Source organism: Elgaria multicarinata, chromosome 21, assembly GCF_023053635.1.
Source record: "Elgaria multicarinata webbii isolate HBS135686 ecotype San Diego chromosome 21, rElgMul1.1.pri, whole genome shotgun sequence".
Lineage (NCBI taxonomy): Eukaryota > Metazoa > Chordata > Lepidosauria > Squamata > Anguidae > Elgaria > Elgaria multicarinata.
In genome coordinates, this window is record NC_086191.1 from 2,869,099 (window position 1) to 2,893,261 (window position 24,163).

General features: G+C 51.6%; 2 protein-coding genes across 2 annotated transcripts in view; one reads left to right on the forward strand and one right to left on the reverse strand.

Annotated features, from left to right (window-relative positions):
• The window catches only part of ITGA10 (integrin subunit alpha 10), a 117,355-nt gene extending 111,595 nt beyond the window's left edge, over window positions 1-5,760 (forward strand). Inside the window, exons 31-33 of the mRNA XM_063146102.1 lie at window positions 1,414-1,512; window positions 3,879-3,992; window positions 5,503-5,760. Coding sequence (XP_063002172.1) covers window positions 1,414-1,512; window positions 3,879-3,992; window positions 5,503-5,556 — 267 coding nt within the window. The 3' untranslated portion in view covers window positions 5,557-5,760. The remainder of the gene's footprint in view (window positions 1-1,413; window positions 1,513-3,878; window positions 3,993-5,502) is intronic.
• A 2,240-nt stretch (window positions 5,761-8,000) lies between these two features.
• Window positions 8,001-24,163, reverse strand: part of RNF115 (ring finger protein 115) — a 46,270-nt gene continuing 30,107 nt past the window's right edge. Inside the window, exons 4-9 of the mRNA XM_063146117.1 lie at window positions 18,157-18,353; window positions 16,757-16,831; window positions 15,583-15,655; window positions 12,326-12,419; window positions 10,908-11,023; window positions 8,001-9,491 (exon numbers count right to left, since the gene is read on the reverse strand). Of these exons, the coding sequence (XP_063002187.1) occupies window positions 9,363-9,491; window positions 10,908-11,023; window positions 12,326-12,419; window positions 15,583-15,655; window positions 16,757-16,831; window positions 18,157-18,353 (684 nt within the window). The 3' untranslated portion in view covers window positions 8,001-9,362. The remainder of the gene's footprint in view (window positions 9,492-10,907; window positions 11,024-12,325; window positions 12,420-15,582; window positions 15,656-16,756; window positions 16,832-18,156; window positions 18,354-24,163) is intronic.

A 24,163-nucleotide genomic window follows, 5' to 3' on the forward strand; every position in this document is an offset into this window, starting at 1 on the left:
GCGCTGTATGAAGAAGTCCTTCCTTTTATCTGTCCCGAATCGCCCACCATTCAGCTACATGGGATGACTGCATTGGGTTCTAGTATTATGAGAGAGGGAGAAAAGTGTCTCCCTATCCTCACCATGCACAATCATTAACATTTTGTTTAATTTACTTTAATTTATAGTCTTCCTGTTGAAGTATTTTGCTAAAGGATTTCTCAAGGGAATAGAAACCAAATGCACAGTTACAAGATGGGGGATACTTGGCTCAGCAATACTACAAATGAGAAGGATCTTGGAATTGTTGTAGATCACAAGCTGAATATGAGCCAACAGTGCGATATGGCTGCAAGAAAGGCAAATGCTATTTGGGGCTGCATTAATAGAAGTAGAGCTTCCAAATCACGTGAGGTCCTGGTTCCCCTCTATTCGGCCCTGGTTAGGTCTCATCTAGAGTATTGCATCCAGTTCTGGGCTCCACAATTCAAGAAGGATGCAGACAAGCTGGAGCGTGTTCAGAGGAGGCAACCAGGATTATCAGGGGTCTGGAAACAAAGCCCTATGAGGAGAGACTGAAAGAACTGGGCATGTTTAGCCTGGAGAAGAAAAGATTGAGGGGAGACATGAGAGCACTCTTCAAAGACTTAAAAGGTTGTCACACAGAGGAGGGCCAGGATCTCTTCTCGATCCTCCCAAAGTGCAGGACACGGAGTAATGGGCTCAAGTTAAAGGAAGCCAGATTCCAGCTGGACATCAGGAAAAAGTTCATGACTGTTAGAGCAGTACGACAATGGAACCAGTGACCTAGGGAGGTTGTGGGCTCTCCCACACTAGAGGCCTTCAAGAGGCAGCTCTATGATTCTAAGGGGCAGAGTAAGCCAGTGGAAGAAAAAATTGGGACAGGCCAGAAAAGATCAAAGTAACATCAGAATCTGCCTTATACAGAGTCAGACCTTCGGTCCATCTGGCCCAGTATTGTCGACACAGGCTGGCAGCAACTGCTCTCCAGGGTTTCAGGCAGGAATATTTCCAGCCCCAGCTGAAGCTGCTGCAGATCGAACCTGGGACCAGAGGATACGGCTGCAGCAAGAGAACGTAACTTACTAGCTGTTAGTAACTTCTCCAGCCTTGCAGGTCCGCCCTGCTGGGCTCCTCTGGAAACGTGCCCTGGGAAGTGTTGAGATCTCTTAGAATCAGAGAATAGCAGAGTTGGAAGGGGCCTGCAAGGCCATTGAGTCCAACCCCCTGCTCAGTGCAGGAATCCACCCTAAAGCATCCCTGACAGATGGCTGTCCAGCTGCCTCTTGAAGGCCTCTAGGGTGGGAGAGCCCACCACCTCCCTAGGTCACTGGTTCCATTGTCGTCCTGTTCTAACAGTCTTTGCATCCCTTCGTTCTCATTTCCCCCTTTTTCTCCATTTCATGGGCAAAGGCCAACTTCAAGACCGTGAAGGTGGTCAGCCGGTTCACGCTGAGCACTCACGAAGACGACAGCCTCCTTCTCCTGCCACGGGCCGGCCATCAGCGGGAGGTAAGAGGGACGGGTTGCCTCTTCGTGTCCTGGTGTTTTGGGGCTAAGTCACCCGGAAAAACTCTAGCCTGCTGTCTGCCTAAGGAGGCAAGATCCTATGCATGTTTAGAGAGAGAGAGAAAAGCCCTGCGGTTCGCAGCATGCTGGCTGGGATATGCTGGGAACGGTTTTCCTTTCTTTTTTTACCTTCTCTCTAAACACACACAGGACAGCATCCTCTTATGCAAAGCTTCAACAACTGTGCAAACTCTCTTATTTTGCATTTTCTGCTGTTTGCCCTGGTTTTGCTTGACGGAGAGAGAGCAAGGAAATGGGAACAGGGAACAGGAGTCCCTGTTCCTAAACATACCAAACTAGATATGATATCAATTGCATGACTGAACCTGGTCCTCGTTTTTCCTTCACTAAATAGTCATGGGAGGGGGGAGAAATCGGGTCCGGACTGCAACAGAGGCAGAGCAATAAAGCCTCTCCCCTCCAAGAGGGTTTCAGACCCTTCCAGCTGCTATTCAGGAAAGAAAAATCAAGTGTAACAGCATGGCCGGCTTGTCCTTACGTCGCCCTGTCTGGCTACTGCAATCTCACCGTCCATTGCTCATCCTCTTCTGAATATTTGTTTACCGCTGTAGAAACCTGTATTCTTAAATGAAAGCTGAAACCTTCAGCAGGCTGAGCTCGGCACCAGACGCCACGTTCCGTGGCTTCACGGCCCACCCCGACCTTGCAGAATTCGCATCACAGAAAACGGGCCGACGATTTATTTTATTCGGATTTCAAAACCTGCTCTGCCTCCTTTTGTTCTCTTCCATAAGGACTGCTCAGTTTGACAGACATAACCCCAAGTCAGGGCAGGCGACACACTTTTAAGTAAACGCAATCATAATTTGGTTAAAAAAACAAGAACATAGAATCAAAGAATCATAGAATCGCAGAGTTGGAAGGGGCCTACAAGGCCATCGAGTCCAACCCCCTGCTCAATGCAGGAATCCACCCTAAAGCATCCCTGACAGAGGTTGTCCAGCTGCCTCTTGAAGGCCTCTACTGTGGGAGAGCCCACAACCTCCCTAGGTCACTGGTTCCATTGTCATATTTCTCTAACAGTCAGGACGTTTTTCCTGATGTTTTGTCAAGGGGAGTGCGGTCGGGCACGTGCTGAGACCTCTTAGCGCGATGGGGTCCCCACTGACAAGACACCCCCCCCCCCCGATCTGCTCATCCTCTCTGCATGCCCCTCGCTCTGGTGGTGGTGAGATGGAGGAGCAGCAGAGCATAGAATCACAGAACAGTAGAGTTGGAAGGGGCCTCGAAGGCCATCGAGTCCAACCCCCTGCTCAATGCAGGAATCCACCTAAAAGCATCCTTGACAGATGGCTGTCCAGCTGCCTCTTGAAGGCCTCTAGTGTGGGAGAGCCCACCACCTCCCTAGGTCACTGGTTCCATTGTCATACTGCTCTAACAGTCAGGAACATAAGAACATTTTCAATCTTGAGGGAGAGGCGGGTAAGAAATAATAATAACAACAACATAAGAGCCCTGCTGGATCAGGCTAAGGCTCCATCTAGTCCAGCACTCTGTTCATACAGTGGCCAACCAGAAACCCACAAGCAGGACACGGTGCAACAGCACCCTCCCACCCATGTTCCCCAGCAACTCATGCCTCTGATCCTGGAGGTAGCACATAGCCATCAGGGCTAGTAGCCATGGATAGCCTTCTCCTCCAGGAATTTATCTAACCCCCTTTTGAAGCCATCCAAATGGGTGGCCATCTCACGACATCTTGTGGAAGTGAGTTCCAGAGTTTAACTCTGCGCTTCGGAGTTATTGATGTAATTACAACCCGCATCTTCAGCATCAATGTACGCTTCCAAGACAGCCAACACGTTAGTAAGATAACATTAGTAAATAACGGGAGAGGCCATTCCAAAGCCAGGGAGCCACCACTGAAAAGCCCCTCACTGCAGAGGGCAGGGACCACCTGGTGAAAGGCCTAGGATGGAGATCTGTCTCCATGGCTGGGTGGATTCACACGGCAGAAAAGGCTCCAACGACAGTGGCAGGATTGGATACAGGGCATCCTTCCCCACCCTGGTTCCTTCCAATGTGCTGGACTACAACTTCCATCAATCCCAGCCAGAGTGGGAGGAGCACCGGTGTTGTAGGACAACCCTGCTCAGCTAAAACAGCCCTCGCGGGGTGGTGGCGGCCTTAAATGAAACCCTCTCAGTCTGGTTGAACACTGGCCTACCTTAGAGGGGTGATGTACAGATTACAGGGGGGGGGTAGTTGTGCAGGACTTTGGACTCTCTAAAATTAACCCTCCGGATGCCTCCGGATGCTCAGCGTTCCTCCTCTCACGACTGTTGCAGACCATCTTGGAAGTGATCCAGTCAACGCTGGTCCCCGTTTCACTCTGGATCCTGATTGGCAGCATCATTGGCGGACTCTTGTTGCTGGCCTTGATCATCATCTTTTTGTGGAAGGTAAGAGCCCTGGACAGCTCACGCCGGGGGCCGGGAACCTCAGAACCAGAGGAAGCCAAATACGGGCTTCCAGTTTCCCGAGATGGCTGGGAGCCCTTCCTTCCCCTGATCTTTTGGGGGTTCCTGGCTTTTGTACGTCCCCTCTCCCCAATCTCAAACGCTGAAATGTCTCTACAAAGGCCAAGTTCCAGGCTTTCAGCTACAATGTGACCTGACCTTTTTGCTTTGGGGTCTGCTCACCACTTGAACGCAGGGCCCGAGACATTCCCCAGAACCGAATTTGGTCTTCTTTCCACTCCCACCTTATGCCGTCTTTCTGGTGGTTCCTAAAGCGTTAGAGACAGATGCAGAAAAATCACAGGATTTCCAAAGACTTCCCCGTGGCATGGGTGGTGAGGGGGATAAAGGGCTCCCCTGTGCCAGAGAGAGGGTTTGAACTTTGCCGTTTGGGGCTGCATGAATAGAAGTATAGCTTCCAAATCGCGCAAGGAAACTGGTTCCCCTCTATTCAGCACTGGTTAGGCCTTGTCTGGAGTATTGCATCCAGTTCTGGGCACGACACTTCAAGGATAGGATAGGATGCAGACAAGCTGGAGGGGTTCAGAGGAGGGCAACCAGGATGATCAGGGGTCTGGAAACAAAGCCCTATGAAGAGAGACTGAAAGAACATGTTTAGCCTGGAGAAGACTGAGGGGAGACATGATAGCACTCTTCAAATACTTGAAAGGTTGTCACACAGAGGAGGGCCAGGATCTCTTCTCGGTCCTCCCAGAGTGCAGGACACGGAATAACGGGCTCAAGTGACAGGAAGCCAGATTCCAGCTGGACATCAGGAAAAGCTTCCTGATGGTTAGAGCAGTACAACAATGGGATCAATGACCTAGGGAAGTGGTGGCCTCTCCCATGCTAGAGGCCTTCAAGAGGCAGCTGGACAGCCATCTGTCAGGGATGCTTGAAGGGGGATTCCTGCATTGAGTAGGGGGTTGGACTCGATGGCCTTAGAGGCCCCTTCCAACTCTGCTATTCTGATTCTATCTACCTGACACACTCAAAGCCCAGGAGATTTTAACACAAGGGAACACGCAGTGCCCACCCACCCACCCTGTTCTCAAATGGTACAGTCCTAGGAAGTCTGCACCACTTGATTTTTCTCTATGTACAAATCAGCCCAAGGACCCAACTCATGCCAGCTAATAAGTTAGCCGCTAGAACAGCCTTCCTCAACCTGGGGTGTTCCAGATGTGTTGGACTGCATTTCCCAGAATGCCCCAGCCAGCTGGCTGGGGCATTCTGGGAGATGCAGTCCAACACATCTGGAGCGCCCCAGGTTGAGGAAGGCTGCGCTAGAACATTTAACGAGTCCTTGCTTCCGTTGAAATGGGATTCTGAAACTTTAGATCCCGAACTGGTATGTAAAAGACCAGGTGTTCTGCGGCTGTAAAACGAAACGTTGCTTTTCTCGTATTAATCTCTATAACAGCTCTTGCTCTCCTCTTCCATCCTGCTCCAGCTTGGATTTTTCACCCACAAAAAGCCTGGGGAAGAAGAGAAAGAGGACCAATAACTACGGGGCTTTGAGAGAGGACTCTTCACTCGTTAGAAACGAGCAGCTACGGGGGGGGAAATCCGGAACGGGCTCTGGTCCCGTCCTCCTCCGACTCCTTTTGAATCTATGGAAGCCCAAAGACAATTTCCTGAGGACTTCCGTCATCTTCGTTTTCTTTTGGAAAGCTGGAAAATGCCACCTCCCCTCTGCTGGAGCCACAATTCTAGACGCCCACCCTGCGGGTACCAAATCTGATTTTGATGGGTGAACCTCCGACTTTGCCCGCAAGGTTCAGGAGTTGGAGAAGAGGAGGAGAAGCAGTAGAGGAACCCAACAGCTGTTACCCCTCAAAAACACAGACAGACAAAGGACATGGCTTTCAAGCCCATCCTCCTTCCCCAAATCTGGCACTTCTAAGCAATCGAAGTAGCTTCCCATCTCTGTTCCAGGTCCCGTCTTCTCTGGAGAAAGAGACGTGGTTTCAATCAATGATTTGCAATGCAGCAGTTTTAAGCCCTGCTAACTGAACAGAAAAGCTGGTTTTGGGGTTGGACCAAGACCACCATTTTGCATGGCCCTGGACACCTGCTATCGAACTGACGGCATCCTCCTCAAAGAAGGGGAGTCGCTCTAACTCCGTAGCTCTATCCCACGATTCGGGCCGCTTCGGTCGCTCCCCATGCAGGTGTGTAGGGGGCTGTTGGGTTTTCCGGCTGTGACCGTGAACACCGCCGCACTGCACCAGGACAGTGGAAACTTTACTGTATGCAGTTGAAGGTCACAGGGGGCTTCGCCCCCCCTCCGCCCCCCGATTCCACAAATTGCCCCATAGCACCTGCTTTGTCACAAATGAGCTCACACCACCCAGAACAAGGATTGTAAAAAAACCGGGCGGCCGAGGGGAGGGATTAATAAAGTTGACATATGTGATTCTCTCCCAACAGCTCTCGATAAGAATTTGCTTGTCCAACGGTGGCAAAGTCCCCGTCTTGCGAAATGCCCCCCCAGGGAAGTTCACGGAGAGCGCAGCACGGAGGCGTTCGCTCACCACCACCCTCCCCTGGTCTTCCGGGTACCCCACCGATAGCCCTTGATGACGGGTCTCGTCCTCGGTGTACTTTGGGGAAATGGGATTTATACGAAGTCATCAATGTACAAAGCGCTATTGATTAACAGATGGAAAAGAGAAGGGTTTTTGCCCCAAGGGGCTTACGATATAAATTAGGATGAGAGAGGGAAGCTCCAGATGTTGTTGGGACTCCAGCGCCCATTGTCCCTAGCCAGGATGATGGGAGTTGTAGTCCCAGCACCTCAATAGGCGTCCCCCCACCCCGTGTCTTTTTTTTTTTTTAATGGTCAGGAGGAGTGCGAAAGAGGCACAAACAGGTAAAAACTTGTTCATAAATGATCTGGAATTAGGAGTGAGCAGTGAAGTGGTCAAGTTTGCCGACGGCACCAAATTATTTAAGGTGGTTAAAATGCAAAGGGGTTGTGAAGAGCTCCAAAGGGATCTCTCCAAGCTGGGAGAGCGGGCGTCCAAATGGCAGATGCGGTTCAATGGAAGCGAGTGTAAGGTGATGCACGTTGGGGCAAAAAACCCCAACTTCAAGTATACCTTGATGGTAGCTGAGCTGGAGGTGACCGAACAAGAAAGAGATCTTGGGGTTGTGGTGGACAGATGGATGAAAATGTCCGCCCCGTGTGCGGACGCTGTAAAGAAGGCAAACTCCCATGTTAGGCATTATAAGAAAAAGAATTGAGAATAAAACTGCCAGTATCATACACTGCCGTTATACAAATCTGTGGTGTGACCGCACTTAGAATATTGTATACCGTTCTCGTCACACCTAAAAAAGGATATTATGGAGCTGGGAAAAGTGCAGAAAAGGGAAACTCAAATGATTCAGGGGGCTGGAGCACCTCCGCTGCGAGGGAAGGTTACAAGAGCTGGGCTTGTTTAGCTTGGAGAAGAGGAGGCTGAGGGCAGACAGGACAGAGGTGGACAAAATGCTGCCTGGCGCTGGGGTTGTCCGTGCCAAGGCAAGAGAGGCCTCAGCATCCGAGGAAACAGTCCAGGGACTTCAAAAAGGACCCTCCCTCCCGTGAGCTTTACATGGACACCTAGCTTGCATTTTTCCTTCCTTCTGTGTTGCGGGAATAATAAATTCAGTTGTACGATCCTAGAAAGGGACCTTCGACTGCTTAGTTACAGAACTTTGCTGTGTGTGTGTGTGTGTGTCATATAGCTCCAGCCACTGGTGACCACTACCCAATTTGGTTCTTTGACAGGTTTTAAGTGGTCCTAATATTTTACCCTCCTGTTGCTTTTGGATGTTTCACCCTCCCACCCCGAAAGGGCTTAGTACGGCCTGCAATCTGAGTGTCCAAATGGTCTCTCCTCCCCACCCCACCCCACCCACTCCCCACACTCACCCAGTCAAGAATTCTCTGGGTCGCTCAGCTTCTTATTAAAGACTTTTATTCAATTTTTTTATATATATAGCAAACAGAAGACACTAAGTTTGAAATCGAGTGTACCTGGTACACCGTTACAGCGATGAAGTGGCAACGGATTTCTCTTCTCCCTGCGTGGTGTTTTGAGTTTTTCCTGGGAATATGACTCCGCCATTTCCCACACGCCCACATCTCTCTCTCTCTTTCCACCCCCCCCCCCGGGCTTCTTTTATTTTTACCATCGAAGTCAAATACCCTTCTATTTCCAGATGAGAGGCGTTTCGGGGCCCGGCGTGCGCATCACAGATGTTCTGAGCTCAGACATGATTCAGAAGTTAAAAGCCAAGGGGGGAAAATAATGCAGATGTAGAAAAGTTGCAAGGGGGGGGGGGAAGAGAAACACTTCCATGGAAAAAACAGAAACGAAAAAGCGATTGTTTATGGTAGCGAAAGATGGCATTTTCATTTTAAATACGGAAGAAAAAGAACAAAACGGGGTGGGGAATACACAGTCCTTGCTCTGGAAGATAAATTAAACATGGTCCATTTGAAAAAAAACAAGGCAGCAAAAATGGGTCTTAAGTAGCAAATGGATAGAATTCGGTTTCAAACCCAAAGTCGATGGGATGAGAGCAGGGAAAATACATTTCACTAGAGGCTTCGACTCCAGGGCTGCTCCTCCTCCTCCTCCTCCTCCTCCTCCTCTTTCTCTCTCTCTGACCACCCTCCCCTTTCCAGGAAAATAGAACGGAAAGGAAGGCAGCCAGGGTGTCTTTCAACCTAATCCCCCCAAAATTCAGCCAGAATGCCATGGGAGGGGTTAGGCTGCAAAAAAGATGGCGAATGTCCATTCAACCGGTTCCATGTTGTGGGATGACGGGAAGGTCTGTGCCCCGGCTGCCAACCCTCTCAGCTCCTTCCCTTGTTCCAAACAGACACCCCCCTTTCCCGGGAGGCGTTGATTTGGGGCGTCCTCTTTCTTGTCCCCTCCCAGAAGAGGAAGGAGTCGGCAGACAGAGGCCCCCTGCTTGCTCTCGGAAAAAGAACCCACAAATGTTTAGGAACCACCTCGCGCTCCCTCTCCACCCCCTTCCCAAACTCTAAACGGGTCGCACTGGAAATTTAAGGATGAAAGAGATTGTTTGGAGGCCGCGGAGACTCAGCCGGAGATGCTAGCAGTTTCGGAAAGGTGACCCACCCTCGCCGTGGTGGCGGGCTGGAAATGTGGTTCCACATTTCCGTGTCAGTTCTCTCTCTTTCTTCTTGCTACTTGGTTTTGTCGTTTCGTTATTGTACAATTTACAACTGTAGTAAGGAATACTACAGGCCTGAACCGCCCCCTCCCTCGCCCCAGCTGCTCCGGAGAGGCTTCAGAATGTCCATCGGTCCTGTAGGCCGGCGCTGCTAAAGGAGTTACTCGTGGACGCCTCCGAGTTGGCTGCTTGTCGAGTGGAGTCTTCGCCACTTAGGCTCTTCCGGCAGACGGGACACGTGTCGTGCTGACAAGGGAAAGAACACACGCGTGGGTGAACGGAGAGTAGGAGGCTAAACGCCAATCGGCCGCTCCTGCCAGAGTTAATACTTCGGGCGGAGGCCAGGTGTAGAAAAGAGCGCCTATTGCAGATCTGGGTCGGAGGGACGTCGGGGTGGGGGATTGGGCCCTCCCGTCACGCCCTCAGACGGGCCGGCTCGCCTGCCTCTGGGCCTGCTGGCCATCTGGACGTGGCACATGGGCTTTGGAGCGCTGGGCGTGCTGGCCGAGGAGCAAACGTTGCAAAGGAAACGTACGTTTAACACGCAAAGGCACTCGATCCCCCCCCCCCACGCACGCTCGGGGAATCGGCACGCCCTTGCGTATGGGCCCCTCTCTTGCCAGGAAAGCCTCGTGCAAACCTTCTGCCCACAGCTGGACGTCCAGCAGGCCCAGGGCTGGGAAAGGAATCTGCCTTCCCCACAACACGCGGCTTCTACTTATGGAGACGGCCGTTTGAAAAGGCCCCAAATCAGCAAGCCGACCCTTTTCTATCCTTCAGGGGAAGCAGGTATTCTGGACACGGGAGAAGCCCGGCTCCTCCCACCCCGGCGTTTTCTAGGCAGGCCCTGCAAGCGTGGGATCACGCTCTTGTGTTGATGAATAAATCTTCAAGGACTACACACGCGCCCCCCCCCCACACCCATTTGCAATCCCAAAAGCAGAGGCAGGGAAGCCTTTTGTGCTTTAAAGCCATCCCAGTCAGGAACGACGGCATTTATTGAAAGGAAAAAGCGGAAGGGGGGGGGGGGGCGGGCACCCCGGTGGGTGCCAGGAAAGACCTCCGAGGTCCAGGCTTGGGGCCGTGGGCTCCACGGCGCCCACCCCTGCAGGGAAGCACGGTCGACGCCTCGCTGCAACGTTCTCCTTTCCGCTGGATTGTAAATTCAATACGAGGCACAATCTGGAAAGCTACTTTGGATGCTGGAATTTCTCCCTGAGAACTGCCAGCCGACTCGGCCCACCCAACCCTCCAACGCGGAGCCAAAGCTGCGATGGAGACGCCCCTGGATTTCACGCGTGGTTTGCCGTGCGGATCGGCGGCCGGTCGACAGCTCTGCTAGGTAAACCGGGCCAGCCAAGGGACTCTCTGGACCAAGCACGCGAGGGCTCAGCACCCTCTGACGTCAAGCACCCAAACAGCCCCCCACCCAGTAAACCCACGTGAATCCACAAGGCAGCTTTTCCAGCAATCCAGGTTCTCTGGCGGAAGCGAGCTTCTCCGGGGATCGTGTCCCATGGGGCAGCTCCGTCTCCTCCCTGGGACAGCCAAGGCCTCGCCTCGCAGGAGGGGCTGTTCCACCGGCCAGGAGGCTGGGGCGATTCCTTCTTTCCTTCCTTCCTTCCTTCCCCCCCACCCCCGCCAGCCGAAGAGCGGACCTACCAGCTCTAACCACGGCACGATGCAGCTGCTGTGGAAGTAGTGATTGCACGGGAGCTGCCGGACCTGTTCCGCGGCGGTGTAGTCTTCTTTGCACACAGGGCACTCCAAACCTGTATCTGCAAGACACGCCGGTGAGGGCAGCGGCGGCCAACACCCGGCTTGTTAGCAGTAGCCGGGCCCCGTCCAGAGGTGCCGGCCCTGCCCTTAGGCTCGCTGCTCGATGAGAGGAGAGACACGGCGGAACGGACAGCTCCACCCTTAGGAGGGCTCCTTCGGAGTTCTGGCCGAAACCCGGAGCAGATTCCCTGCCCCACCGGCATCGGAGGCGCCAGCCTCCAGAGCGGGCGCGGCTGCAGGGCGCTCCCTTCACCCCGCCTGGCCAGAAAGGGCCCTCGGCTCAACGGACAGACGCCCTGCTGGGACTGCAGAAGGAAGGGGGGGTGGGGAGAACCCTTGGGCCCCTCCGCCGGCCAGAGGAGGCTCCTCACGCGGGAACGCAACGGCGAGGGCAGATCCGCCCAGCCTGAGCTGCATCCAAACGCCCGCTTAGAGCATGTCCTCGTTCCGCCTCCTTTTCCCTCCGCTTCCCGTTTGGCGTATTTTGTCATTTTAGTTTGCAAGCCCCTGGTGGACCTGCGTTTTTGCTTTTTAATCGATGGGAGCCACTTCGTCTGAAAAAGGGGGCTAGAAAGGCAAAGGGATAAATACAAAGGAAGCTCGGCCTTCCCCAGCCTGGTGTCCCCCAGCTGTGTTAGAGTGCAACACCCATCATCCCCATCCAGTTTATCCATTGACATAGTTTTATTTACAATATTTCTATACCACTCGATATCTAAATAAGATTCCAGAGCGGTGAACGTAGGCATAAACCATAAAAAGAAAGAAGATTCAAAACAGCAAATGAAAATGGTTCAATTTAAAACAGAATACCAATCAAAACAGTGACTGGGCAATTGAGGAAGGCTTCGTGGAATGGAGTGGTTTTCAGGAGGTGCCGGAAGCAGCCTGGGGGTGGCGCCTGCCTGACCTCCAGGGGCAGGGAGTTCCACAGAGAAGGGGCCACCACGCTCAAGGCTCTGCTCCTGGTGGACTCCAATCGGGCCACAGGTCCACATGGAACGTCCAGGAGTATGTCCTCCAATGACCTCAGTGACCGGGCAGGTTGGGAAGGAAGAAGGCTCTCTCTCTCTCTCTGTATCTCTGAGGTATCATGGTCCCAAGTTCTTTAGGGCTTTGTACACTAGCACCAAAGCCTTAAACCTGGCCTGGTAGACAATAGGCAGCCAGTGCAGTTCCTTCAGCAAAGGAGTTGTGTATAAGTGATGGGAGTTGTTGGCCAACGCATCCGAAGAACGCCAGGTTGGGGAAGGCCAGGCTAGCCAAGGTTACGGAACCATCCGGAGGGGGCAGGAACTTACCCACTTGATCCTGAGTGACCGTCACTGTCGGGAGAGCCGAAATCTTCTCCTTGTCTGCCGGGGGAGGTCCCGTGCTTTCCAGCTGTCCCAGAAGCTGCCAAAAGAGAGACATTGGGAGAGAAGGCAAAGGTGACGCCAGAGGGTTGGTTTCCCTGCAGAGGTATTTGCTATCAAAACATTTGGGGCGGGGAGGGACACCAGAGAGGAACAAGCGTAAAAAGCGCTGCTGCGCTGAACGGCACGGACATCGGGCGAAAGAGGAGATTCAAAGCGCAAAGGTTCGTCCCGCGGAGAGAGGGCCAGGCGGCCGTCGGCAGGGCCGTTGCCTTCTGGGGAAGCCTCTGTCTGCCACAACCGGTCTGCCGCGGACACCTCCCCAACAGCACAGGGTTCCGGGTGTGTTGTAAGACAGCCATGCAGTTCACTGACCAGGCCTGCTGGGCCTCAGCGTCATCTCACAGGGACTCAGGATCTGCCTGCATCCCCTTGCAGCTGTGCAGTGCCCAAAGCTGTCCTTAGGGATCATTATTCATCTTCTTATTAGAAACCCCCCCAATACACATCTCAAAGAACCCAATGGGGTCCCCCGGAACGTGGTTCAAAAGCCACACCGGCTTCGTAGCCGTGGCCTTTTCTTTAAACCCAGCGAGAGGCTGAGGAATGTGGCCGTTCTTCCGGAATTGGGAGGAGGGGTGAGAATAGGGGTGGAGGGTGGCCTCCGGAGCTCTGTGCCCGCATAAGATTTATGCAAGAGTAAATTATGCAAGTCAGCAAATGCCCCCTAATTTCTCTTAATTTCTGGAGTTTATACGGGCTGTAGGGTTCAGCTTTTCTTAGTCTCGGAGTTGGATGACCCCTGGTTGTTGGGACTGAATTCCGCGCGTACGTCTCGCGCTCCGTCCTCACGGCGCCGTCCAGCCCTCTGCCAGAGTTGCATCCTGCCTTGAGCAGGAGGCTGGACTAGATGGTGCCCGAGGTCCCTTCTAACTTTTAGGACTCTCCCCAATCTCAAAGAAAAACGGTTGAGATGCTTGGACCCCTTGGTTGAAGACTAGAACCCATAGCAGGGATGGGCCAGCTTCTTCCAGCCAAAGGGTCCAATTCAATTTCAGAAGTCCATCTGTGTGTGTGTGTGTGTGTGTGTGTGTGTGAAAAAGGATGGGGCCAAAACCATAAAACGTCCCCCAAGCATTTTTTCCACTGACAGCTCTTACAGCCAGTAACTATAATATTGCCAGGATTCGATCATTTTTGTCTGTCTCTTCCGCCAAGACGCTTGTTCATGCATTGGTTATTTCTCGGTTGGACCACTGCAACCTTCTTCTCTCTGGCCTTCCTTCTTCTCACATCAGTCCGTTGGTTTCTGTTCACCGCTCTGCTGCTAAGATCATCTTCTTGGCTCGCTGCTCTGACCATGTTACTCCACTTCTGAAATCTCTTCATTGGCTTCCAATTCACTTCAGAATCCACTATAAACTTCTCCTGTTGACCTTCAAAGCTTTTCACGGTCTAGCTCCTTCCTATCTTTCCTCTCTCATCTCACACTATTGCCCCGCTTGTGCTCTTCGCTCCTCTGATGCCATGTTTCTCGCCTGCCCAAGGGCCTCTACTTCCCTTGCTCGGCTTCGTCCATTTTCTTCTGCTGCCCCTTACGCCTGGAACGCTCTTCCAGAACACTTGAGAACTACAAACTCAATCACAGCTTTTAAAGCTCAACTAAAAACTTTTCTTTTTCCTAAAGCTTTTAAAACTTGATGTTGCGCAGACTTTATACTGTTAGTTTTACCCTACCCTGTGCCTGCTTACCCTACCCTGTGCCTGTTTGCATTCTCTTCCCCTCCTTATTGTTTTACTATGATTTTATTAGATTGTAAGCCTATGCGGCAGAGTCTTGCTATTTACTGTTTTACTCTGTACAGCACCATGTGCATTGATGGTGCTATATAAATAAATAAATAAATAAATAAATAAATAAATAATAATAATAATAATAATAATAATTTTAACTTTCTAGAATGGGGGGGGGGACAATGGAAAAATCTGGAAAACCACCAAATATTCAACGGACAATCAGCAGTTTGGGGGAAGGGAGTTGGGACCACCTGGAGAAACCCCAGAAGACTGGATCAGGACCACTGGGGAGCCAATTTCCGCCCCCCCCCCCCCGGTCCTATAGTAACTGGCCTGGCCTTCTGCTCAGCTAGCTGCGTTCAAAGCTCCCTGTTAAAACAGCTCCACTGGCTTCCAGTCTGTTTCCGGGCACAATTCAAAGTGCTGGTTATGACCTATAAAGCCCTATATGGTTTGGGTCCAGGTTATCTGAAAGACCGTCTTCTCCCTTATGAGCCTGCCTGTGCTTTGAGATCTTCTGGGGAAGCCCTCCTTTCAGTCCCACCATCTTCACAGGCGCGCTTGGTGGGAACATGGGACAGGGCCTTCTCGGTGGCTGCTCCGGTGCTCTGGAACTCTCTTCCCGGGGAAGCTAGGCCGGCTCCCTCCTTGATGGGCTTTCGGAAGCAGGCGAAAACTTTTTTCTTCCAGCAGGCCTTTGGAGAATAATCCGGCCCTCCATCTATGTTAATGACTTATAATTTTGTTGTGTATTTTAAACGTTTATGGTTTTGTTTCCCTCCCCCCATGTATATTATAAACTTTGTAAGGCCGCCTTGAGGCCCAGCATTGGGCAAAAGGTGGGATACAAATCCTCATCCTCATCCTCATCCTCATCCTCATGCCGCAGCTTTTGCAAGGGCGAATTGAACCCTCTACCTTCTGCGCATCCGCTGGGAACGAGCGTAACGCAGCAGCCGAAAGATGAAGCAGCAGCCGACGAGTTTTACCTGAACTCCCTAGGGGGCCTTAGGCAAGCCGCTCTCTCAGCCTCAGCTCCAACAGCAGCAATGGGGGGTGGGGTTAAAAACACTGGCCTACCTTATAGGGTCGTGGTAAAAATTACAAGAAGGTGATGTAGGCAAAGGCCATGGAACACTTTACAGTGCGATATCAAGCAAACCAGCTTATTTTGGGTGAGCGACGGCGTCCTTTTAGCTCCCCCTCCGCTGCCTGCAGAGAGCGACTGTCGCTCCAGAGAAACCGCGGACGTCCCCTTCTCTGCCCAGCCAGAACAGGGAAGACCGTGGAGCGGAAGGTGGAGCAAGACGGCATCAGGATGAAGATGCTGACGCAGCCAGCACTTGGGGGGAAGTGGGGGGTGGGGGCATCCCTGGGCACCTGCCACCCGCCGGCCTCTTCTTTACCTGTGTGACAACAGCATCCAGGCCGCTCTGTCCCCAGGCGTAGTCCCCGGGACTCGAGTGCAACATGCCGCCCCTGGAGGTGGGGAAAGGGGAGAGACGCTCAAGGAAGGGTTAACCAAAGACGCCAAGGAGGTCAGGGGTGGATTCAGGGGGGAGTCCGGCTGGCCGTCCGAGGGTTCCCGCGCTCTCTTTAGCTGCTCCGGTTTTTATGAAGGCCCTCTTTAGCAAGGACTACGTCCTTCCATGCCTAACTCACGGCCTTTGCTAGCTGTTCGCATCTCCAAACTAGTTTTCCAACCTGAAAGTTTCCCGCGGGAAGGGAGGGAAACTGCGGGCAGTGGGAGAACAGAAGAAGGAATTGCAGCAGAACACAGTCACAGAATCATAGAAGAGCAGAGATTGCCAGAGTCTTTTAGGACTCTCTCCAATTCCTGGAGGAGAAGACGATCCACGGCTACTAGCCCTGATGGCTAAGTGCAACCTCCAGCATCAGAGGCAGTCTGCTTATCCTAGAATCATAGAATACGGTAGCAGAGTTGGAAGGGGCCTACAAGGCCATCTAGTCCAACCCCCTGCTCAATGCTGGAATCCACCCTAAAGCATCCCTGACAGATGGCTGTCCAGCTGCCTCTTGAAGGCCTCTAGGGTGGGAGAGCCCACAACCTCCCTAGGGAACTGGTACCATTGTCATACTGCTCTAACCATCAGGAAGTTTTTCCTGATGTTTTGTGGTCCTGTTCTAACAGTCAGGACATTTTTCCTGATGTCCAGCTTCTTGTAACTTGAGCCCCTGATTCCGTGTCCTGCGTTCTGGGAGGACCGAGAAGACATCCTGGCCCTCCTCTGCGTGACAACCTTTCAGGTATTCAAAGAGTGCTCTTTAACCCCTTAAAGAGCCCAGTCAAGTTGCTTAGAGGTGGAAACTAGCTTCGAGGCTCAGGGGCCCCCCTTGAAGGGACCTCTGCCCCCTCCACACCGTAGACTGAAACCAAAAAGCTATTTGAAAAGGTTTTCAAGTAAGATGGCGCCCGGATGGCAGAAAACCTCTCTCCCTGCCCCTCCCCTTCCCCAAACACAGACAGCCGTTTGCTCACGTTTTAGCACGCTCCTTGCCCACTCTTTACGTCAATAAGGTAAAGGCAAAACGTGCTCGCCAGGAGCACACCTTACTCACCAGGAGAAAGGGGGAGGCGGGGAACCAGGAATCGCCGAATTCGCTAACAAGCCCGCAAAGAACTGTTGTATTATCCTGTTCAAGATAGAAGATTTGGGAATGAGGGGGAGAGAGAGAGAAAGAAGCCACATGTAAGAAAGAGCCAGAACCCAGAGCAGCAGCCGCAGTTCGGCTGTTGAAGCAAAAACAAAAGAGAAACACCTTATGGTAACAGATTGATTCTGGCAGCAAACTGAAAGCATTTTCCTCGGTTGGTAAAATACAAGTAAACATCAGGGCCAGTCAGACATGACATGTAAGATGCAGGCCTACAAAGCCCAAGCAAAGTAAGAAAAGCGACCAGCTCACAATGGCGAGAAGACTATTTTTTGCTAGCTCTGCTCATTTAACTCCTGCTGTGCGGGAAAAATAAACAGAATTCTGCTTTAGCCCGAACGGAACAGAACCAAATCTGTTGATGAACTCTAGTCCCTGAAGGTCAACAGCAGGGCATCCTGGGAGATGGGGAGAGTGCTTCCATGTACAAAAAAATGTGGAAAAAATGGACAGGGAGACGTGTTTCTCCTTCTCTCAAAATACTAGAACCCAAAAGGGGCTCATCCCATGAAGCTGACGGGTGGGGAGATTCAGGACAGATCAAAGGAAGGACTTCTTCACCCAGCGCAGAGTGAAACTATGGAACTCACCGCCACAAGATTGTAGTGATGGACACCCGTTGGGATGGCTTTAAAAGGGGGCTGGATAAATTCCTGGAGGAGAATATATAGTCCTCAAACTTATTTATTTATTTCCCTCCTGCTGTCAACTGTAACTGCCGAACTTTGCAACTAAGATTGTAGTGCCTGAATTTGCTTTCCTTTTCCTCCTCCTCCCTCCCAATCCCCTTTCCTTTTGTGTCATGTCTTTTAGATTGTAAGCCTGTGGGCAGGGACTGTCAAGAAATACTTTTGTAAGCCGCCGTGAGAGCCTTTTTTGGCTGAATGGCGGCATAAAAATCCTTAAATAAATAAATAAATAAATAAAATATTACATTTTTATACCGCCCAATAGCCAAAGCTCTCTGGGCGGTTCATAGCCTCATGGCTATGTGCTGCCTCCGGTATCCGAGGCAGTAAGCCTGTGTGCACCAGTTGCTGGGGAACATGGGTGGGAGGGTGCCGTTGCATCGTGTCCTGCTTGTGGGTCCCTGGCCAATGGCTGGTGGGCCCCTGTGTGGACAGAGTGCTGGACTAGATGGAGCCTGGGTCTGATCCAGCCTCAGGGCTCTTCTGATGTTCTTATGCGTTTTAAGTGCTGCCGTTTTTGACATCCGCCGTGGGGCCCCTTCCCCGCACACACTCTTCCTAGCCGGAGGAGATGTGGGATCCCAGCAGCCTCCCTGCTCCCCGGCGCGCCCTTACCCTTCGATGGCAGGCGATCTATCGGTCCGCGTGGTGAACCGGGGTCTGTTCCTCCGCGTCATGGGCAGCCGCGGGGGTCGGCTTGGCCCCCAAAGGTCCGCGTGGGCTTGGTGGCCCCTTTCATTGTCTCTGCCGTCGTGGTCCAGAGAGCTGCTCAGGAACGGGAAAACCATTGAGCGGTCCAGCTGGTCCCAAAACTGGAGGAATGACAATGGAAACGCACTGAAAACGCACTCAGAGCTGTGCACAACTCAGGCGCTTAGAAACACACCAAAACATGAGAGAGGGATTCTTTTTGCATGAACCTGTAACGCAGCGAATTCTGCCTCAGCTTGTCATACAGTGGTGCAGAGCTCTGAAACTCGGCTCCTAGCCGTGAGCAATGTCCAGTCGCTCACTCTCAAAGGCCTCTGGAATTTTACCCAGGCACTTCGGGGCCCGCTTTTACAGTCTTAGGGACTCGAAACGTATTGAGGGGGAAGTTGAGAACCTCAGGATACTGACAGATAAAATAATCCCAGCGCAGTAAAAGGAATTGACATAGCCTTGTCTGTCCGGACCTCATAACTCACAGTCGGTGTTCCACCCATGGTTTCTATGACTTCCAGCGTCCCCAGTCTACTACCATTGGAATGTGGACGCAATGGCACACCGTGGAATGGCAGCTGTGGAGGGAGAAGGCAAACTGGAGTTGTGTGCTTTCTTGGTATCCCATATGTTTGTTAAGTCCAGTGTCTACAATGACCTAGAATCATAGAATCGCAGAGTTGGAAGGGGCCTACAAGGCCATTGGGTCCAACCCCCTGCTCAATGCAGGAATCCGCCCTAAAGCATCCCTGACAGATGGTTGTCCAGCTGCCTCTTGAAGGCCTCTAGCGTGGGAGAGCCCACAATCTCCCTAGGTCATTGGTTCCATTGTCGTACTGCTCTAACAGTCAGGAAGTTTTTCCTGATGTCCAGCTGGAATCTGGCTTCCTGTAACTTGAGCCCGTTATTCTGTGTCCTGCACTCTGGGAGGATCGAGAAGAGATCCTGGCCCTCTTCTGTGTGACAACCTTTCAAGGACGTGAAGAGTGCTATCATGTCTCCCCTCAATCTTCTCTTCTCCAGGCTAAACAGGCCCAGCTCTTTCAGTCTCTCTTCATTTTTGTGAACTGCCCAGAGAGCTCCGGCTATTGGGCGGTATAAAAATAGAATAAATAAATAAATAAATAAATAGGGCTTTGTTTCCAGACCCCTGATCCTCCTGGTTGCCCTCCTCTGAACCCCCTCCAGCTTATCTGCGTCCTTCTTGAAGTGTGGAGCCGCTTGATCCTAGCTGCATCACTGGATCAAGCCGCACAACACTCGTTTTGCACTCTGAAAAAGGATGTGCAAGACACAGCGGGCAGGGCATACGTCTCCGGGTGAAAACCAAAAGATTCCAAATTTCCATTCTTTAGCTTAAACTGCTTTGGGAACTGTTGTGGCAGGAAGCGGAACCCTAAATACTACTACAACAGCAACAACAAGCCAAATCATTCTGACACTTACTCTAAGAAGAGCAGAGCCCTGAGGCCGGATCAGACCAAGGGTCCATCTAGCCCAGAGCTCTGTTCACATAGTGGCCGACCAGCCGTCGGCCAGGAACCAATAAGGCAGGACATGGTGCAACAGCACCCTCCCGCCCATGTTCCCCAGCAACTGGTGCACACAGGCTTACTGGAGGTAGCCCATAGCCATCAGGGCTAGTAGCCTTCTCCTTTAAGCCGCTTTTAAAGCTGTTGTCCAAATCTAAGCCGTGAAGAGGGGAATGCAAACTTCCCCAAGAGAGAGGGGTGTGTGTGATATCATAGCCATACTGCCTGCTAGACGTCTGCTCCATGCCACCATAGCAACTGGCTCAATTTAGCCCTCTCCAGGCGGGGGTGGCGGAGACGGTCCAGGAAGAAATGCATTCGCTGAGTTTGTCCCCCACCCCACCCCACCCCGGGTAATTTCTCTCTGCAGCCGCCAAAGTGTGCGAGAGATGAAGCAACGTGTAAAAAGCGGTGGTGAAGGCAAAGAACGTGGCGGTCCGACACAAGCGGCGCTAAAAAAAACTACAAAAACCACACAACAACCCACAGTTCCCAGGGTGCAGGAGGTGGAAAGGGTGGCGCAAGGAATGATGGGAGCCAACAGCACTGGAGGCCTCTGGGATATCTTCTGTGCAATTCCAATTTTAGTAGGGTACAGGAAACACACACGCACACACACACACACACACGGCACGAGGTACTGAGTTTATTTTATTCATTCATTATTCCACTTGTATCCTGCCCTTTTCTCCTCTTCCAAGGAACCAAAGGAGGCATACATGAGCCGCCTCCACTCTGTTTTTAACTTGACAACAACCCTGTGAGGTAGGCGAGGCGTAGAGGCAGTGACCGGCCTAAAGTCACCCAGTGTGCTTCCATGGCCGAGTGGGAACTAGAACCTGCCCCACCTCCCAGTCGCAATCCAGCGCTCTAACCACTACACCACACTGCCTCTGCCATTAGCGATCAAATCCTCCATAGAGCAGGCTTCTCAAATAAGCCACTCAGCCCAGGCAGAGAGAAATCCCATCCAGGTTGCCAAGACAGGGAAGTTGTGGATATACTGGGAAAGCAAGGGCTCTTTTACTTCTTCCAAGCCCGCGACGTGCCACAAAACCAGCAATTGTGCAAGAGGACCCTTTATAGGACCCTAAGTGGGGTGGGCTTCTTTGCAGGGCAACCCTACAACTGTGGTTTCTCTGTGAGGGGGGGGACGTCGCTGACATGCCGTCTTAGCAAGGAGACCTGTCCACCTGGGCTCCCTCACAAGACAGGCTGGAAGAAAGTGCAGCTCAGAAACGCCAGGGCCATTGGTCCATGAAGGATCAATAGTGAATGAAGGATCAATGATCAATGAAAGGAATTCACTACCACAAGATGCAGTGACAGGCACGGATTTGGATGGCTTTGAAAGGTGGGTTGGATGGACTCCTGGAGGAGAAGGCTATCCATGGCTACTAGCCCTGATGGCTATGGGCCACCTCCAGTCTCAGAGGCAGTAAGCCTGTGTACACGAGTTGCTGGGGAACATGGGCGGGAGGGTGCTGTTGCACTCCGGTCCTGCTTGCGCGTTTCCTACAGGCAGCGGGCCGGCCAGAGTGCTGGACTGGATGGACCCTTGGTCTGATCCAGCAGGGCACTTCTGATATTCTTCTGATCAGTGATCAACGACGGATCAATGACGCGCAGGATCAGTGCTGAATGAAGGATCAGTGGTGAGCGAAGCACAGGACGGAAAACACAGGACCGGTGGTGCTGTCGGGGTAGGACTTTGGGGCAGAGGTCGGGGCCCCCACTCAGGGGAACGAGCAGAAGGCCCCCGAAAAGCAGCATGGCTGGTTTGCCACGTTCTGAAATGTCGTCTGTTCTGACAGCCCTTTGGCCAATAATCTGGACTTCTGCTTATGCGTTGTTTATGTACTAGAACTTTTAAAAAAGGTATTACCGTATTTCTTCGATTCTAAGGCGCACTTTCCCCCCCATATAAACATCTCTAAAAACGGGGTGCGTCTTAAGAGTCGCAGGTACAATTATTATTCTTAGAATCAAAGCTTTTTTTCTGTTGGTGGTACTGAAATTAGAGTGCGTCTTAGAATTGATGGCGTCTTACAATCGAAGAAATACAGTATTTGTATTTTAAATGTTTTAATATTGTGGCATGTTTAATTATATTTTTAATTTTTGTATATCTCTATTTATATGTTTTAACTGTACGTCTATTAAATTGTAAAGCTGTCTTGGGTCCCAGTATCAGGAAAAAGGCAGGATATAAATAAATAAATATATAATAACAATAATATGATGCATGAGTGCAGTCATATATATTTTTTTTAAAAAAAAATGCCTCCTTGCCAAAATACATGCAGTGGCCTGCTTCCAAGCCCCGGAGATCAGGGTGTTCACGTGGGGCTGGCATTTGGAAGAGACTCGCCCACCAGCCTGGGGTCTGCCTGCTGTTGCTAGAGAGACTTTGATGCCCCCACCTGGGGCCTGGGCATCCTGAAACCCACCTGCCAGCCAGACACTGAGCATCTGCAGGTAAGCAGAGCCTCCGAGATCAGTTGACACAGAGAGATGGACCGGAGCAGCTTTCAGGCAAGCGAGGCGAAATTTAAGCCGTTCGCGGCTTGGAGCCTCGTGATCGCCCTCCACGTAGGAAACTAGCAAGTCACAGGAACAGAGGAAGCTGCCCTGGATGGAGTCAGAGCCTTGGTCCATCTAACCCAGTGTTGTCGACACGGACTGGCAGCAACAGTTCTCCAGGGTTTCAGGCAGGGTTTTTTCCTAGCCCTACCTGGAGATGGCTACCTGAGGATCAAAATGGGGACCTTCTAGCACTCACTTAAAGCCTTTCCCCTTAAAAAAATAAAATAAAGATTCAGTAGCCCAGTTGGGTCAACTCTCATTGGTAGCAATGGCCCTTTCCCTGAAAATAAAGATTCTAGTCCTCATGGTTCTAAATACAGGGCTGTCTTTAAAATAGGAACATAAAAGGCTGCTGTATACTAGGTCAGACCCCTCGGCCCATCTAGCCCAGTATTGTCGACACGGGCTGTCAGCAGCGGCTCTCCACATTAGAACATTTGCGTTTGCTTTTTTTTTGGACGCAACGTTCTAGCCCTCACTAGTGCGGAAGGAATTTCCCCAGCCCTACCTGGAGATGGCAGGGTTCGAACCTGGGACCTTCTCCATGCAAAGCGAGTGCTTGTGCCTCTGGGCTACAACCTCTCCGCTAGAACTCATCGCCCCGACATGCCTGATTCCTCTGTTTAGGGGATTTTATCTGGTGCGTGTGTGAAGGAGCATCCCAGGCTGAAAGCGTGAAGTGGTACAGCCCAGACCCAGGGTTGGGCAGCTCTATCAAAACAAGGCCCAGTGTGGCGTGGCAGGTTTCGTGGGCTTAAATGTGGAGCACGGCCCACGTACCTCCTCCCCAACATGATTGTCTTAAAAGGCTATGGGAATAGGGCTGGAAAAAACCAGTAGGCCGCTCAAAATGCACGAGAACATTTGTTTGTTTTTAGAAGCAAGATTCTAGTCCTCACTAGTGCAGAGAAAGGTTGAAAGTCTGCTGACTGTTTTCTTTTTTTAACCAAATCCTTAAAAGCTTTTTTTCTGGGGGCGGAAAGGGGGCCGCTAGCAGTTTGGAAGTTGCCAGCTACGTACCTGTGTTTAATACTGGCCTTTCGTATCGCGTAAATCGCCTCTCTTATTGCCAACATGAAAAGCAACCCCTTCAAAGAAATCCTGAGCGTGACTCACTGGGCCCGACGCGCCCCTGCTGCAAGGATTCCCCAAGTCAGCAGTCTGCCAGACGCTTTGCGACCCACACGGGATCAAACGACGGCACTGTAACCCTCGTAGGGCAAAGAGGCTGTGTCATTTGAAAAGCTTGCTTCGTTTCTGTGGGATGCACGCGCCGGTAAGACTGTCTTCCCCAGCTTGGGGGTCTCCAGATGTGTCGGACAACAACTCCCATAATTCCTAGCCACCATGGACATTGGAATTATGGGAGTTGCACATCTGGAGGGCATCAGGTTGAGGAAAGCTGCTGCAGAAATTGAGCTAAATTTGCCCCTCCTCACTCGGGGGAGAAACCGTTTAAATGTGTGCAGTGCGGGAAAGGGTTCATCCGGAAATCGGAGCTCAGTTACCATCAAAGGATTCACACTGGGGAGAAGCCGTTCACGTGCACTGAATGTGGGGAGAACTTTTCTCAGCAGGTGAGACTCGTTCAGCACCGAAGGATACATACAGGTGAGAGACCGTTTGGATGCTGTGGAACGTCAGGTGGTGTGAATAATATTAAAAATAAAAATAAAAATAATATTTCTTACCTGCCTCTCCATTCCGATCGAGGCGGGGAACAAGATTGTAATCTTAGATTGTAAGCCTATGCGGCAGGGCCTTGCTATTTACTGTTTTACTCTGTACAGCACCATGTACAT